General features: G+C 52.7%; 1 protein-coding gene across 1 annotated transcript in view; it reads left to right on the forward strand.

Moving 5' to 3' along the window:
• Positions 1-13,117, forward strand: part of ABCC1 (ATP binding cassette subfamily C member 1) — a 98,190-nt gene that overhangs the window by 63,624 nt on the left and 21,449 nt on the right. Inside the window, exons 18-19 of the mRNA XM_030300860.1 lie at positions 10,073-10,154; positions 12,377-12,512. Of these exons, the coding sequence (XP_030156720.1) occupies positions 10,073-10,154; positions 12,377-12,512 (218 nt within the window). The remainder of the gene's footprint in view (positions 1-10,072; positions 10,155-12,376; positions 12,513-13,117) is intronic.

Raw genomic sequence — 13,117 nt, forward strand, 5'->3', positions numbered from 1 at the left:
CTGCGATGTGGCTCTGAGCCGAGCTTAAGTGTTCTCTCGGCAGGCACAGGGACGGTGGTGAGGTTCTCAAGAGGCTGTGGGAAGCAGTGACTTTGTATGGCATTAATCTAGAACAGATGTGAGGGTCGTGGGGGTTGTAGGCTGCTGGTTGGCAAGACCTCGGTTTGAGTCCCATTGCCCCTCTTTTTTTTTTTTTTAATGTTTATTTTTGAAAGAGAGAGGGTGGGGGCAGAGAGAGAGGGAGACACAGAATCCGAAGCAGGCTCCAGGCTCCGAGCTGTCAGCACAGAGCCCGACGTGGAGCTCGAACCCATGAACCGTGAGATCATGACTCGAGCCGAAGTGGGATGCTTAACCGACTGAACCACCCAGGTGCCCCCCACTGCCCCTCTTACTAGGGTCCCCCAAACCCTTCTGAGCCTCAGTTTCCCCACTGATAATAACAGAACACTGCTCTGGCACTCGGTGGAGATTTCATGTGCTGAATTCCATAGAGCCTTGGGCGTAGTGCCTGGCACACAGTGTTCGGGCCATGACAACTGTTGTCATTACCCGCCCCGGGAAGAGTGCCCATCTCTTCACCCCATGCCCTTGGCACCTGCCAGGTCAGTGCAGACCTGCCCCCTTCCCACCTGCCGCACCCACTGTGTCCTCTCGGGCCAGGACTCCGAAAGCTGGAACCTCGCCCTGTCCTTATTTGAAGGTTTCTGTGGTGAGACTTCTAAGAATCTGTCCTCTCCTCTCTGTTGGCTTAAATTTCAGGGGATTGGTTTGCCGCCTTCAGGCTGCCCTGTGTTTCATCACTCAGACTGGCATCTCAGAGGCTCCTCTCCTCCCTTCTCTGCTTGGAGCTCTGACCCCACAGAGAGGGAAGAGGTCATCTGACACCTTTGCTCCTTGGCTCGCGGCGATTGCTAAGAATGAAAACGAGAGATTGCTCTTCCGGCCCTGATCTCCCATCTCCAGGAGCAAATTACAGACTCCCCCAGCCTCCGGGGCACGTTCTTTATGTGCTTTGTCCCCAGGGAGGCCTCAGATAGACTGTCCACAGGGGCAGGGCTGCGGGACTGCCTCGTTGGGCAATTTGCACGGGTGCTTTTGTTCTCGGAACGTCTGTGATACGGATCTAAGACACAGCCGCTGCTTGCTGAGGGCTTCCCGGGGCCCCTGTTCTCTGCTGGAGTTCCCTTGTGGATCCCTTCCATCGACTCACGAGGGAGTAGAATTGTTATTCCCGGTTCACTGGTGAGGCAAGTGAGGTTTAGGGAAACTTGTCCCTTCTGTGTCAGGGACGGCCGGGTTCCTGTAGCTGTGAATGGGGCCGGTCCCTAAGAAAGAGCTGTCTACTCTTCATCGAGGTAGTCATTCAGCAGATTTTTATTAAGCATCTACTACTATGTGTTGAGTGCTTGTATTAACTCCCTAGGGCTTCCTTGACAAAGTGCCACAGGCTGAGTGGCTTAAGCAACAGAAATTTAATCTCTCACAGTTTGGGAGAATGGAAGCCAAATACCGAGGTGTTCACCAGACTGATTCTTTCCGAAGCTCTGAGGGAGGGCTGTTCCACCCCTCCCCTGGCTTCTGGAGAGCTGCTGGCGGCCAGTGGCTTATAGGTGCGTCACCCCCACATCTGCCTCCGTCTTTCACACAGAAACCTGGTGTGTTTCTATCTCTCAATTTCCCCTTTTTGTAATGACACCAGTTATATGGGATTAGGGCCCACCCTAATGACCTCACCTCAACTCATTACACCTGCAGATAACTTGTCTCCAAATACAGTCACGTTCGGAGCTCCTGGGGGCTAGGGATTCAGGAATTCCTAGAACAACACTGTTCTAGGTTTTGGGGAGACAGAAGTGAATGACATCTAGACAGATCCCTATCCTCATGGAGCTTGGAATCTGTTGGGAGAAAAGGGCAAAACACAAATCAAGAAATAAATGGTTTCCTAGAGTGTTAAGTGCTATGAAGAAAAAAAACCCACACAGGATGATGAGCTGGGGAGTGATACGGATGACACCTGGCCATGCAAGGTGGTCAGAGACACCCTTTCTGAGGAGGTGACCTTGGCATGGAAGGTTGCCAGCAAGGAGAAAATCCGGGGAACAGTGTGCTGACGCAGGGAACGGAAAGGAGGCCGGGGTGGCCAGACCATGGTGGGTGAAGGGACAGTGGTGGGAGATGGCCTTTCAGGGTGAGGAGTTTGGGGTTTGGTCTCAATGCAGCGGGCATCCAGTGAATGTCAGAGAGGGGCAGCAACTTGGCCAAGGACACACAGTGGCTGCTAGGCAGGGGTGGGACCTCAAGTCTGGCCTAAGTTTCAGTCGTCTGTTCCTTCCCTTGGTGCTTTATGTGTCTGCCTGGGGTCAGGGCTCATCCATTGCCTCTGCATTAGTGTGCTTCAGGAGCCCCAGTGGTTTGTCACGTTTTATTGAGATACAGTTGGCATAGCATACGATCCTCCCATTTAAAGCATACAGTGTAGTGGTGTTTAGCACGTTGAGAGTTGGGCAGCCATCACCAAAACCAACTTTAGAACATTCCGGTCACCCCTCCAGAAAACCTTGTAGCCATTAGCAATCATTCCCCATTTTCTCCCAGCCCCCTAGGTTCCTGGCACCTGCTCATCTTTCTGCTCCTAGATTTGTCTGTTCTGGGCATCTCATGTAAATGGAATTCTAGACCGTGTGGTCCTTAGTGAGCTGGTTTCTTTCGCTTCCTGTGATGTTTCTGTGGCTCACCCGTGTGATAGCACATGTCTATACTTGATAACCTTTCTGTGGCTGGGTAATACACACCCCATTTTGTTTATTCAGTCAGGTGATGACAGGTCAAGTTGTTTCCATGTTTTGGCTGTTATAAATTGTGCTGCTCTGAACCCTCTTGGTATTAAAAGTGTTTCCTTTTGCGAGCGTGAGGCAAGAAATGCCTCCAGTTTATCATTCCTGGTGGGAATGAGTTTCTACGTGTCTCTGCTCTTGGGGTCGGAAAGTTCTGTCTTAAGTCTAGCCTGCTTCCCTCCTGCTTCAGGGTTGCCTTCCTCTGATTGTCATGCCACTGCCACGTGCTGGATGAGACAACCCCACAGCCCCTGTATGTCACAGTCCAGCTTCCTTCAGGTGAAAACAACCCTGTATGCTCTCTCAGGTGACACGTGTGCCTTTTACCGAATCTTTTTCCCCCGAACGAGGTCTCCCTCCTTTGTATCCAGGTGCACAGAGAGCATCCTTAAACTCTGCTGACCACAGATGGGTTTTTTCACTCCCCTTCCTCCACCACCGCCAACAGATCCAAAGCATTTGGTGAACACGGAATACTGCCAATTACTTTTTTTTTTTCTTTTTTCTTTTGGCCACGTCAGCACTTAATTTGGCAATGAAAATGCCACCCTTGCACCACTGCGGGGTCATTTTCCCAATTTAGCCGTACAGCCTCCCCCAGAAGTCCTCAGCCCTGTGGGTCTGAACTCACACTGGGCAACGTCTTCACTTTCTCCCTCTCTCGGAGGGGCCCCCGGCACTGCAGCTTGGCATCGGGGTCCGATATTGCTCAGCTGTGGCAGGTTTCCAAGAGCCAATGACCCTGAATTTGTTTGAGCCACATTTTTGGCTTCCCCTAAAGGGAAACTTTTTTTTCCCTTGTTGGATTAATCAGATCTTTTTTAGAACACCCAGGCTGAAGAGGGAGAGTGGTTGGTTTGGGGGGATTCTTTCCCAGGGGGGTAGGGAATAGTAGAGGTAACAGGAAGTAGGCTTAGGAAGAGAAGATACTGACCAGTCCTGGCAGGGATTTATTACACTGATTTGTAGGAAACTTTTTTCTTCCTTTTTCTTTTTTTCTTTTCTTTTCTTTTCTTTTCTTTTCTTTTCTTTTCTTTTCTTTTTTCTTTTCTCTTTTCTTTTCCCTTTCCTTTCCTTTCCCTTCCCTTTCCCTTCCCTTCCCTTCCCTTTCCCATCCCTTTCCCTTCCCTTTCCCTTCCCTTTCCTTTCCCTTTCCTTTCCTTTCCTTTCCGTGGCAAAGAGAGTTACAAACTGACTCATTAACCTTTGTATCCGGAAGGTAAAGAACCTTCCTATGTACTCTGGTGTCTTTATTAGGAAGACTGCTCTAAAATTTACAGCAGTGGTTTTTAGCGGGGGAACATCTGTGCCTCCCAGGATACTTGGCAGTGTCTGGAGACTTTTTTGGTTGTGACAACTGGGATGGAAGAGGGCGGTGCTAACACAGAGGGTGGAGTCCAGAGACACTGCTAAGCATCCTACAATGCACAGCACTCCCCCCCCCCCCCCCCCCCAGAAAATAGAGCATATGCTCTGACTCCACGCTCCCCAGGTTCTTTTCTGTCGTCTTGGGAGAAACACCTTTCTCCCACTTTTCAGAACCTTACTTAATTCATCTCTCAACCTCATGTCTAATTTTTTCTGTTTTTCAGATTTTTGCTGACAGTTTCTTTTTTTTTCTTTTTTTTTTTTTTTTACTGATTAGGGAATCAGTATGTGCTCATTTTAGACAGCTGGAGGCTGCAGAAAAACCCACAAAACCAGGAAAAAGAACGTCCATCCACTCACCCACCTGCCAGAGTGTTTGTCTGTGTCTGTCTTGCCTCGGCCTTACTCCCGAGCAGAGGAGTGCCCTCTGTGCATTCAGCCATCAGGTCTCCTTTCTTTCTTTCCTTAACAGTGGTAACAGTGGGTCATAAGCACCGCCCCATATTGCAAAAGTCTCTCATAAACACCGACCAGCTGCTGGAGAGTCCAGCGTCCAGATGGCACATTCCTTTAGGCTGTTCTCAGTAGCCATATTTCTTCCTCCTGAGCACGAAGAACTTTCTGGGCCTAGGCTGGTGGATTGGGCCAGGCGATGCAGCCGGTCAATTCCGTTTTTGGTCAAAAACGAAGCGTCGACTGTAACGCAGCGACTTGGGATTCTTCCCTTGAGGGAGGTTTGCCTGCTGGCCCGTGCCCAAACAGAGTTCCAGAACCTTCTTGAGAATAAACAACAGAGCTCCGAGGTGCTGGTTTTGAGGGCCGGTGGCTGGCTGGACACGGAGCCCAGGCAAGGGCACTTAGGAGGTCCAAGGGCAGGGACCCTTACACCCCAAGGGTAAGGGACAGCCCCTTACCTGGTACCTGGAAGCACTGGAAGAACATGTATTGGAGAAGAAGTTTGGTGCCTTTGCTGAAAAAAAAAATTCTTGCTGTTTTATAGCACCCCCCACTCCCCCCTTTCATTTTCCACTTTCTCTGCTTTAGTTTTCTTTGTGGTACTAACCACTGCCTGACAGCCAAGTCTAGATCTGTTACTTCGTGTATTGTCTCTCTCTCTGTCTGTCTCTCTCTCCCTTTCCCTTTCCCTTTCCCTTTCCCTTTCCCTTTCCCTTTCCCTTTCCCTTTCCCATTCCCATTCCCATTCCCATTCCCATTCCCTTTCCCTTGGAATTTAAGCTCCATGAGGGCTTTTTGGTCACTTGTATATCCCCAGGACTGGGAACAGTGCCTGGCACACAGTAGACGCTCAGTATAATGTGTTAAATCAGCAAATGGATGCATGATGCCTTGATTATTGAAGGCACATCCTACGTAAGCTTTGAACATTAACACAGCTGTATAAAGATCCCAGATTAGACGAAACTATGCATTGATTTTACCCATGTCTCCAGGGTTGGTTTAGAAATCAGCTTTATGGGGCGCCTGGGTGGCTTAGTCGGTTGAGCATCCGAGTTTAGCTCACGTCATGATCTCGTGGTTCATGGGTTCGAGCCCCGCATCAGGCTCCGTGCTGACAGCTCAGAGCCTGGAGCCTGCTTCAGATTCTTTGTCTCCCCCTCTCTCTGCCCCTCCCCTGCTCATGCTCTGTCTCTGTCTCTCAAAAATAAACATTAAAAAAAAAATTAGAAGAAAGCAACCAGCTTTGTGGGTGTGGGATGTGAGATGGCATCATGGTGGCCAATGGGGTGCCCATTCTGGCCCTGGAAGGTCATCTCTGCTTCACTTGGCCATTGATGTGTTAATCTGTCCATCTGCGTGTCAGGTGTGTACAGAGCGCTTGGTGTGTGCCATGGGGACACCCAGTACTTGAGCCACTGTGTGGAATGGTGCCTCTTGGATTGTGCAGTGCACGGTCTGTTACACCCTACATGGCCATCCAATGTGCCTGATGATGGGAATAGAGTAGTGGAAAAGATCTCCTCTCTGTTTTCAAGAGCTCACAGTTGGATGGTGGAAACAAACACCAAATAATCAACGACGTGGTGGTGCTAACCGCAGTGATGGAGGTGAGCCTGGGGGGCTGGGGGGGGACCAAGATGAAATCTGAGCCAAGTCACCTTCTCTTCCCCTTTTCTTGGGTCCATCTGTAGCTGGTTCAGAGTAAGGTTCCTTGTGGCCCAGACCCCTGTCGTGAGCAGCGTCCGACCTCGAGGAACTGAGGGCTGTGGGCTAAGTAAGCAAGTAAGAAAATAATTTTAAATGGCCCCTTGGTTTTTGAGGGCCTGCACAGGAAGCCCAGGCCCTGGCGCCCGATGGCCCAGAGTCAAACGGCAGTCCTGCCACCTGTGTGAATTTGGGGGAAATGACTCCCTTTCCACAAGTCAGTTTTCTTACCTGAAACGTGTGATAGAGTGGAGGCCTGGGTGCGGTCCCCCAGCTGCCACACCCACCCCACCCAGCTGTTATACTGTGACCAGTGCAGACAGAGGGTTGGCTTGCATTTTTCTAGATCTTTTTATGTTTGACATGGTGATAACTTTTAGGGAAAGGGCTGGCCCCGTGCAGTGTGCTTGTCAGGGATCTACCCAGAACATGTGGGATGGGGCCCCTGAGGCACAGGTGCAGCAGGCCCCTTGAATAGCTTTGCCCCTCATCCTTAGGAGATAACATCCACCCATCCCCTCTGGACATTTATTTTTTTATTTTTATTATTTTTTTTTTTTTAGAGTGCGAGATGGAAAGAGGGGCACGTGGAGAGAGAGAATCTTAAGCAGGCTCCACGGTCAGTGCCGAGCCCAACGTGGGGCTCGATCCCCTGACCCTGGGATCATTACCTGAGCTAAAATCGGGAGTCAGGCTTTCAACTGACTGAGCCACCCAGGTGCCCCCACTCCAGGCACTGGTCCTGTAGCTGTGTGCTTGGAGAGAGGCCCTTGACGGTCTGCAGACCTTTATTGGACACCTACTATGTGCCAGGCTTTCTGGTGGACCCTTGGGGATGTAGTCTGAATCCCCAGATCTACTCATCAGCTTGGTGGCCTTGGTTAAGCCTGACTGCCATGTAGGTCAGATGACCATGATATGAGCATGTCTTGAAGGAGATCTTGTCTACAAAATGCTTGGCACGTAGTGGGTGGACAGTGAATGGCCACAGTGTGGTTATTATGATCCCACCCTTACTTGCTGGGCATGGGCAGGACCTAGGCAACCCAAGGCAGAGCCGGGAGATGCCTGATGGAGTAACTGCAGGTGTCTGTGGGCGCCCAGAGGAGGGCTGTCTGTTAGTAGAATTACAGCAGGGAAGGCTGTGCTGGCTCCCTCTGGCGAGGTGAAGGCATCACCAGCCACTGGAGTGGACCCATCGCTCCTGCCTTCCTTAAACAGCAATATGTCTTAAGGGTCCAGACGTAAGGGCTCTTCCGTAAGCCACAGAAGCCGACTCCGGCTGCTGAAACAAGGAAGAGGACCAGGTAGCTCAGAAATCAAAGGCCAAACCAAATGAGCAAGACTCAGAAAGTAGGAACTCCGGGAATCCTCTTCCTTTAGGACAGATCAACCCAAGCTGTCTTTAGTCCTGGTCAGGTCACTGATAGTTCAAAGTCATGGGGAAGGGGTTCCTTGGACTAAGCTTCTGCCCTTGGGCAGAGCCCCCGTGGCCTGCCTGTAGGAAGAGACTGTAGGAAGAGGGAGGGGCTGACGCCTTGCAAAGAAGGAAGACGGAGTGGTGGATCGACCCATGTTCACGTTGCCCCCCTAGGACTCTCAGTCTGTCTCCTTTCGGTGGAGAGTTTTCCAGCTGCCCCAGCTGCTGTATCAACCTGTGGGCTAATTGGGTTGAGAAAGGGGGTCACGCGAGGCCACTGTGAGGTCTCCCATCCAGACCTTATGGCTCATACTGGGTGAGGAGCAGAAGGGGAGGCTGAAGCTTCCACAGGGCAGCCTGTGCGGCCCTGAGAGTGGGGCTCTCTGAAGCCCTTGCCACAGCGCAGGTGTCTCTGGGCGTGTTTTTGGGCATCCCTGTCCCTGCACAGAGAAAGACGGTCAAGGCCAGGCCGGGGCCTCCAGTGCCGGGCGCATATGTGGCTGTCCTTGCCTGCATGGAAAATCCTTGTTATCATTCTTCTCTGTGATATAGTTTTTTTTTTTAATTAAAAAAAAAAATAAGAAAGATGCTGCATTAAAAAGAAACGTATAGGGGCGCCTGGGTGGCTCAGTCGGTTGAGCGTCCGACTTCAGCTCAGGTCACGATCTCGCGGTCTGTGAGTTCGAGCCCCGTGTCAGGCTCTGGGCTGATGGCCCAGAGCCTGGAGCCTGCTTCCGATTCTGTGTCTCCCTCTCTCTCTGCCCCTCCCCCGTTCATACTCTGTCTCTCTCTGTCTCAAAAATAAATAAATGTTTAAAAAAAAAAAAAAAAGAAACGTATAAAGCAGTGATTGTCAATCTTGGCTGCACCCCGTAATTATCTACAGAACGTGTTTCTAGGCATGAGTGCTGCTAAGTACCACCGTGGTGTCTTTCCCTTACCAAGCCCCGTGCACGGCCTCATCCATCCTCCCGCTTACAAAGGTAGCTGTGACTCCCGCTTTGCAGATGTGAAAGTTGAGGCTCAAGGAGGTTTATTGCTTGCCTAGCCCACACAGCTGGGAAATAAGAGAACGCTTCATTCCTGATTGTGCTCTCACTCAGGATGGGCGCCTGGCTTCCCTGCATGCCGTCATTGCAGGGACCGAACCTGGCCAGGGGGCATCCCCGGGGGGGTGCATCCTTCACAGCCAAGATGGAGAATCACCAGCTCAGAGCTCCCTGCCCCCAACCCAGGAATGGTTGCCTGCCCCACTCTGCAGTGTCTCATCTGAAAGAGCCTGCCTTTTTGCATTCTGCGCCACTTCACGTCCCATCAGCATGTTCCCAGGGTCGCCCTGCCCTTGCTGGCTGCGTATTTGTCCCTTTAGTAACATCTCCCCCGCATGCCCTCCCCTCCTCTTCCGGGCCAGCCCTTTGGAGTCCTACACCGTGCGTCTCTCTTGTACGCTCTCTCTTTGTCCTGGGAGCGGCGTGCAGAGTTGAGTGCAGAGCGGGGGTGATAATAACATTCGACCGAGGGGTCAGGAGAATGAAGGCAGATATTGTATGTCAGCACAGCGGCCACCACTCATTTAATAAATGTGAGCCACTGCCGTCGAGGTTACGGTGATGAGTGTGGATGCTGAGGGTGTGACTCCTGGGACGGGGGCACATGCCTGGCTGGTATTTCTCACGGTGGCTCCACCAGTCGTCAGGGAAGTTCGTCACTGTGGAGGAAAAGGCACTGCTCCAGGCACCCTCTACTCTAGAGGGTCTGGAACTCCCCACGATCTGGCAACCGAAAACTGGCCCCGGGAGGTGCGGCTGGAGCGCCTTCCCGGACTCCTCCTGTTGGCTGATGCTCTTGTCAAAACTGGTTGTTATTTGAGTACGCGCCTTGCTTGGGATGCTTAGGGACCCGTGAGCTGTGCCCCATTCCCCACGAGGCTCCTTGCTTCCTGGCCCCTTGGACTAAGCTTCATGCAGCTGAGACGCTGTTAGCTGCACTGCATTATACCTGTTGCTGCCGGCACAGGGCACCCTCCCCTGCGGGGCCCTCTAGGTGGTCGCAGGCCGTTACCTGTGGCCCAAGGGAGCCAGCCAGCAACACGTATCTCCGGCACCTGCGCCGGGAGACTGTCTGTGGCCTCAGCAAAGCAGCTCCTGCTTTCTGAGCTTCCTGGGGGGGGGGTCAGGTTATCTGCGTCCAAGTGATGGGTTTTCCTCAATGTCCTGGGTCTTGGTGTCCAGCTCCTGACATCACAACTTCCCTCTCTCCTGTCTTCTGCCCGGGTTAACAGGTATCAGTAGTCCCGGGAAGGAGACGAAGCAGATGGAGAATGGCATGCTGGTGACGGACGTCGCGGGGAAGCAGCTGCAGAGGTAGGGGGTACGGGCGGACCCGTTCCTCCGGATTCTCCAGGCGCCCTGTCTCTGCCACCTGCCTGGGTCGGGAGCCAAGAGGGATGGGAGTGCTGGCAGCCTGTCTGACCTACCGAGACCAGGCCTTCAGCTCCCCGAGGTCTTAGAAGATGTGGGCTTTCTGCCTCCTTTCCCAAATCATTAGGAGACCTCACCTGGCACTGTTCACCAGATGACGTCTGCACTTGGGACACTCACGTTCCCCACATGATATCGATCTTGGCTCCAGTCGTTCAGAGGGGCTTGGACCGGTCAGGCTGTAAGAGCCAGTATTTCAATCAAAATGGTCACACTGGTAGCGACCACGATGTTCAATCCACCATTAGGAGCCAGGCATGGCACCAGCCCTGTATGGTCTGTTAAAATCTTACGTTCCCATTTTATAGATGAGCAAACTGAGCACTCTCCCTAAGTCATGCAGCTGGAGAGAAACTGAACTTTTTTTTTTTTTAACATTTATTTATTTTTGAGAGACAGAGACAGAGCACAAGTGGGGGAGGGGCAGAGAAAGAGAGAGAGAGAGAGAGAGAAAGAGAGAGAGAGAGGGAGGGAGGGAAGGACACAGAATCTGAAGCAGGCTCCAGGCTCTGAGCTGCCAGCACAGAGCCCGACGAGGGGCTTGAACCCACAAACTGTGACATCATGACCTGAGCCAAAGTGAGATGCTTACCTGACCGAGCCACCCAGGTGCCCCGAAACTGAGCTTGGATTCGAACCCAGTCCTGGTCTCTGAGCCAGTGCTCCAAAGGTCTAGGCTTTGCTGCTTTAAAGGAGGTTGTTTTCAGCTAGACGGTTTGGGATTTGGAGGAGCAGCCTTCCGTGAGCCTGCTTGCTTAACCTCTCTGTGCCTCAGTTTTCTTATGTGTCAGCTAGGGTCTGCGGTGTACCTACTGCAGGGGGCTGGCTGTAGTGAGACGGACACCGTGTAGTGCCTGAGAAGTACTCAGCACAGCACCTTGCTCCATCAGCACCCAGTAAACAGCACTCACTTCTAACTGGGTGAGCTGGGGCTGCCTGTAGTTATCTTGCTCCGGGTGGGGGTGGATTCCACAGACACGGGGCTGGGAAGGAAATTGGCGTGAGTAGCTCCTCCTATCAGAACACTGCACACAGTAGCCCCTTAGACTCCTGATTTTTCTTGTACGGGACAGGTGGAAATATTCCTGCTCTGTTGGCGCACCCGTCAAGGCAGTGAGCCAGCTACATGTGTGTAAGGCACGTAGAACAGAGCCTCACCCCGGGGCTGTGGGGGCACTGCTGGGATTCAGGCACGTGACCAGTCAGTCATGGTTGCTGCGATTGGAGAATCTGCTGAGAAAACCGACAGAAGGCGGCGCCTGGAGGTGGTCCTGGGACCTACGGGCGGTGACGGTGGGGGGCTTGCCAGGGAGAACCATGAGCGGACTGAGCAGAAGTGTCGGGGACACTGGGCATATCAGTTGCTATGTAACAGATGACCTCAAACTTAGTGGCTTGTCATCTCCTAGTTTCTGTGGCTTTGGAAGATCTGGGCACGGCTGAGCCGCTTCGTCCATTCAGGGTCTCACACGAGCCACATCCGAGGTTCCTGGCAGGCTGGAGTCTCATCTGAAGGTTCGGCTGGGGAAGGATCCACTATGAAGCTCACATGAGTGTTGGCAGGAATCAGTTCCTCAGGGGCCAGATCACTGTCCTCAGTTTCTAACTGGAGCCCCTTCTGCTCCCAGCTGGCCTGAGGAGCTTGCAGGCTTCATGAATGCCTGCAAACCAAGAAGGCGGTGGGGAGAGTCCCCAACCAGGATGGAAGTCACATCCCATCGCTTTGCCCGTGTGGGACTGAGCCATGGCTCAATAGGGCATTCTTGTGCATATGCCCACGCACGCCTACATCATTCTCCAGGGTGACAAGTCCCCTGGGGGTGGGGCTACCTCGGGGAAGGCTGTAAAGATGGCTTTGGGCCACACGATTGGTGATAGTGTATCGTGGTGTTTAAAGCTGATGACGACCACCGGCAGGCCAGAGATGCTTCTGGAGCACTGCCTGTGTGAAGGAACATCTTCTCCATGGGGTCCTGTGTCGCGGGTCCCCTCCCTGGGTCACAGCTGTGAAATCAGAGGATTGAACTAGCTTGATGCTCTGCTGGGCTTTCCTCTGTCCCCGAGGCTCCCGTTTGGTTGACGCCCGTGTACCCTGCTTTCCCCAGACAGCTGAGCAACTCTTCCTCCTACAGCGGGGACGTTAGCTGCCACCACACGAGCACCACCGAGCCGCAGAAAGGTGGAGCCCAGGACGAGGACGCGTGGAAGCTGGTGGAGGCAGACAAGGCTCAAACGGGGCAGGTGAGGACTGTGGCTGGCGTCCCTGCGTGCGGGGCCCTGTGCAGAACGCCTTGTTTATGTTCGCTGGTGTCTCGCCCCTCAACAAGCCTATAAAAGTGCCATTTCCCAGTGCTGGAAACAGGGACCCGAGAGCCTAAATGACTGGCCCAAGGTCGCAGCCGGGGGACGGCAGAGCTAGGATTTGAACCCTGGCAGCCAGACTCCAGGGTTGACGTTTGTAGCCTCTGCTCTACTGACCACCACCTCCTCTGAGCAGCTGGGGGCTTTCTGTAGGTGACCTGGGTGCTCTAAATCCTGCCTTCCCACGTGTGGCAAGTTGTGTACAAGGTAAGGTTGCCTCTGAGATAACGTCTCTGTCGCGTTGCGTAATGTGAGTCTTTGATTTCTGTTTTAACCCTGATGATTACCTAGAAAGTCTGAGTTAGATGCTCGTTTATCTTTTATGCCTGTCTTAGTCTGGTGAGCGGCTGTCACAGAAAACCATAGGCTGGGTGGCTTAGAGGCAACCTGCCTTTATTGCTAGCACTTCGGGAGGCTGGCGAGCCAAAGACCAAGGTACCAGCAGGCGTTTCTAGAGAGGGCTTGCTTCTTGGTTCGCAGACAGC

Source organism: Lynx canadensis, chromosome E3, assembly GCF_007474595.2.
Source record: "Lynx canadensis isolate LIC74 chromosome E3, mLynCan4.pri.v2, whole genome shotgun sequence".
Taxonomy (NCBI): domain Eukaryota; kingdom Metazoa; phylum Chordata; class Mammalia; order Carnivora; family Felidae; genus Lynx; species Lynx canadensis.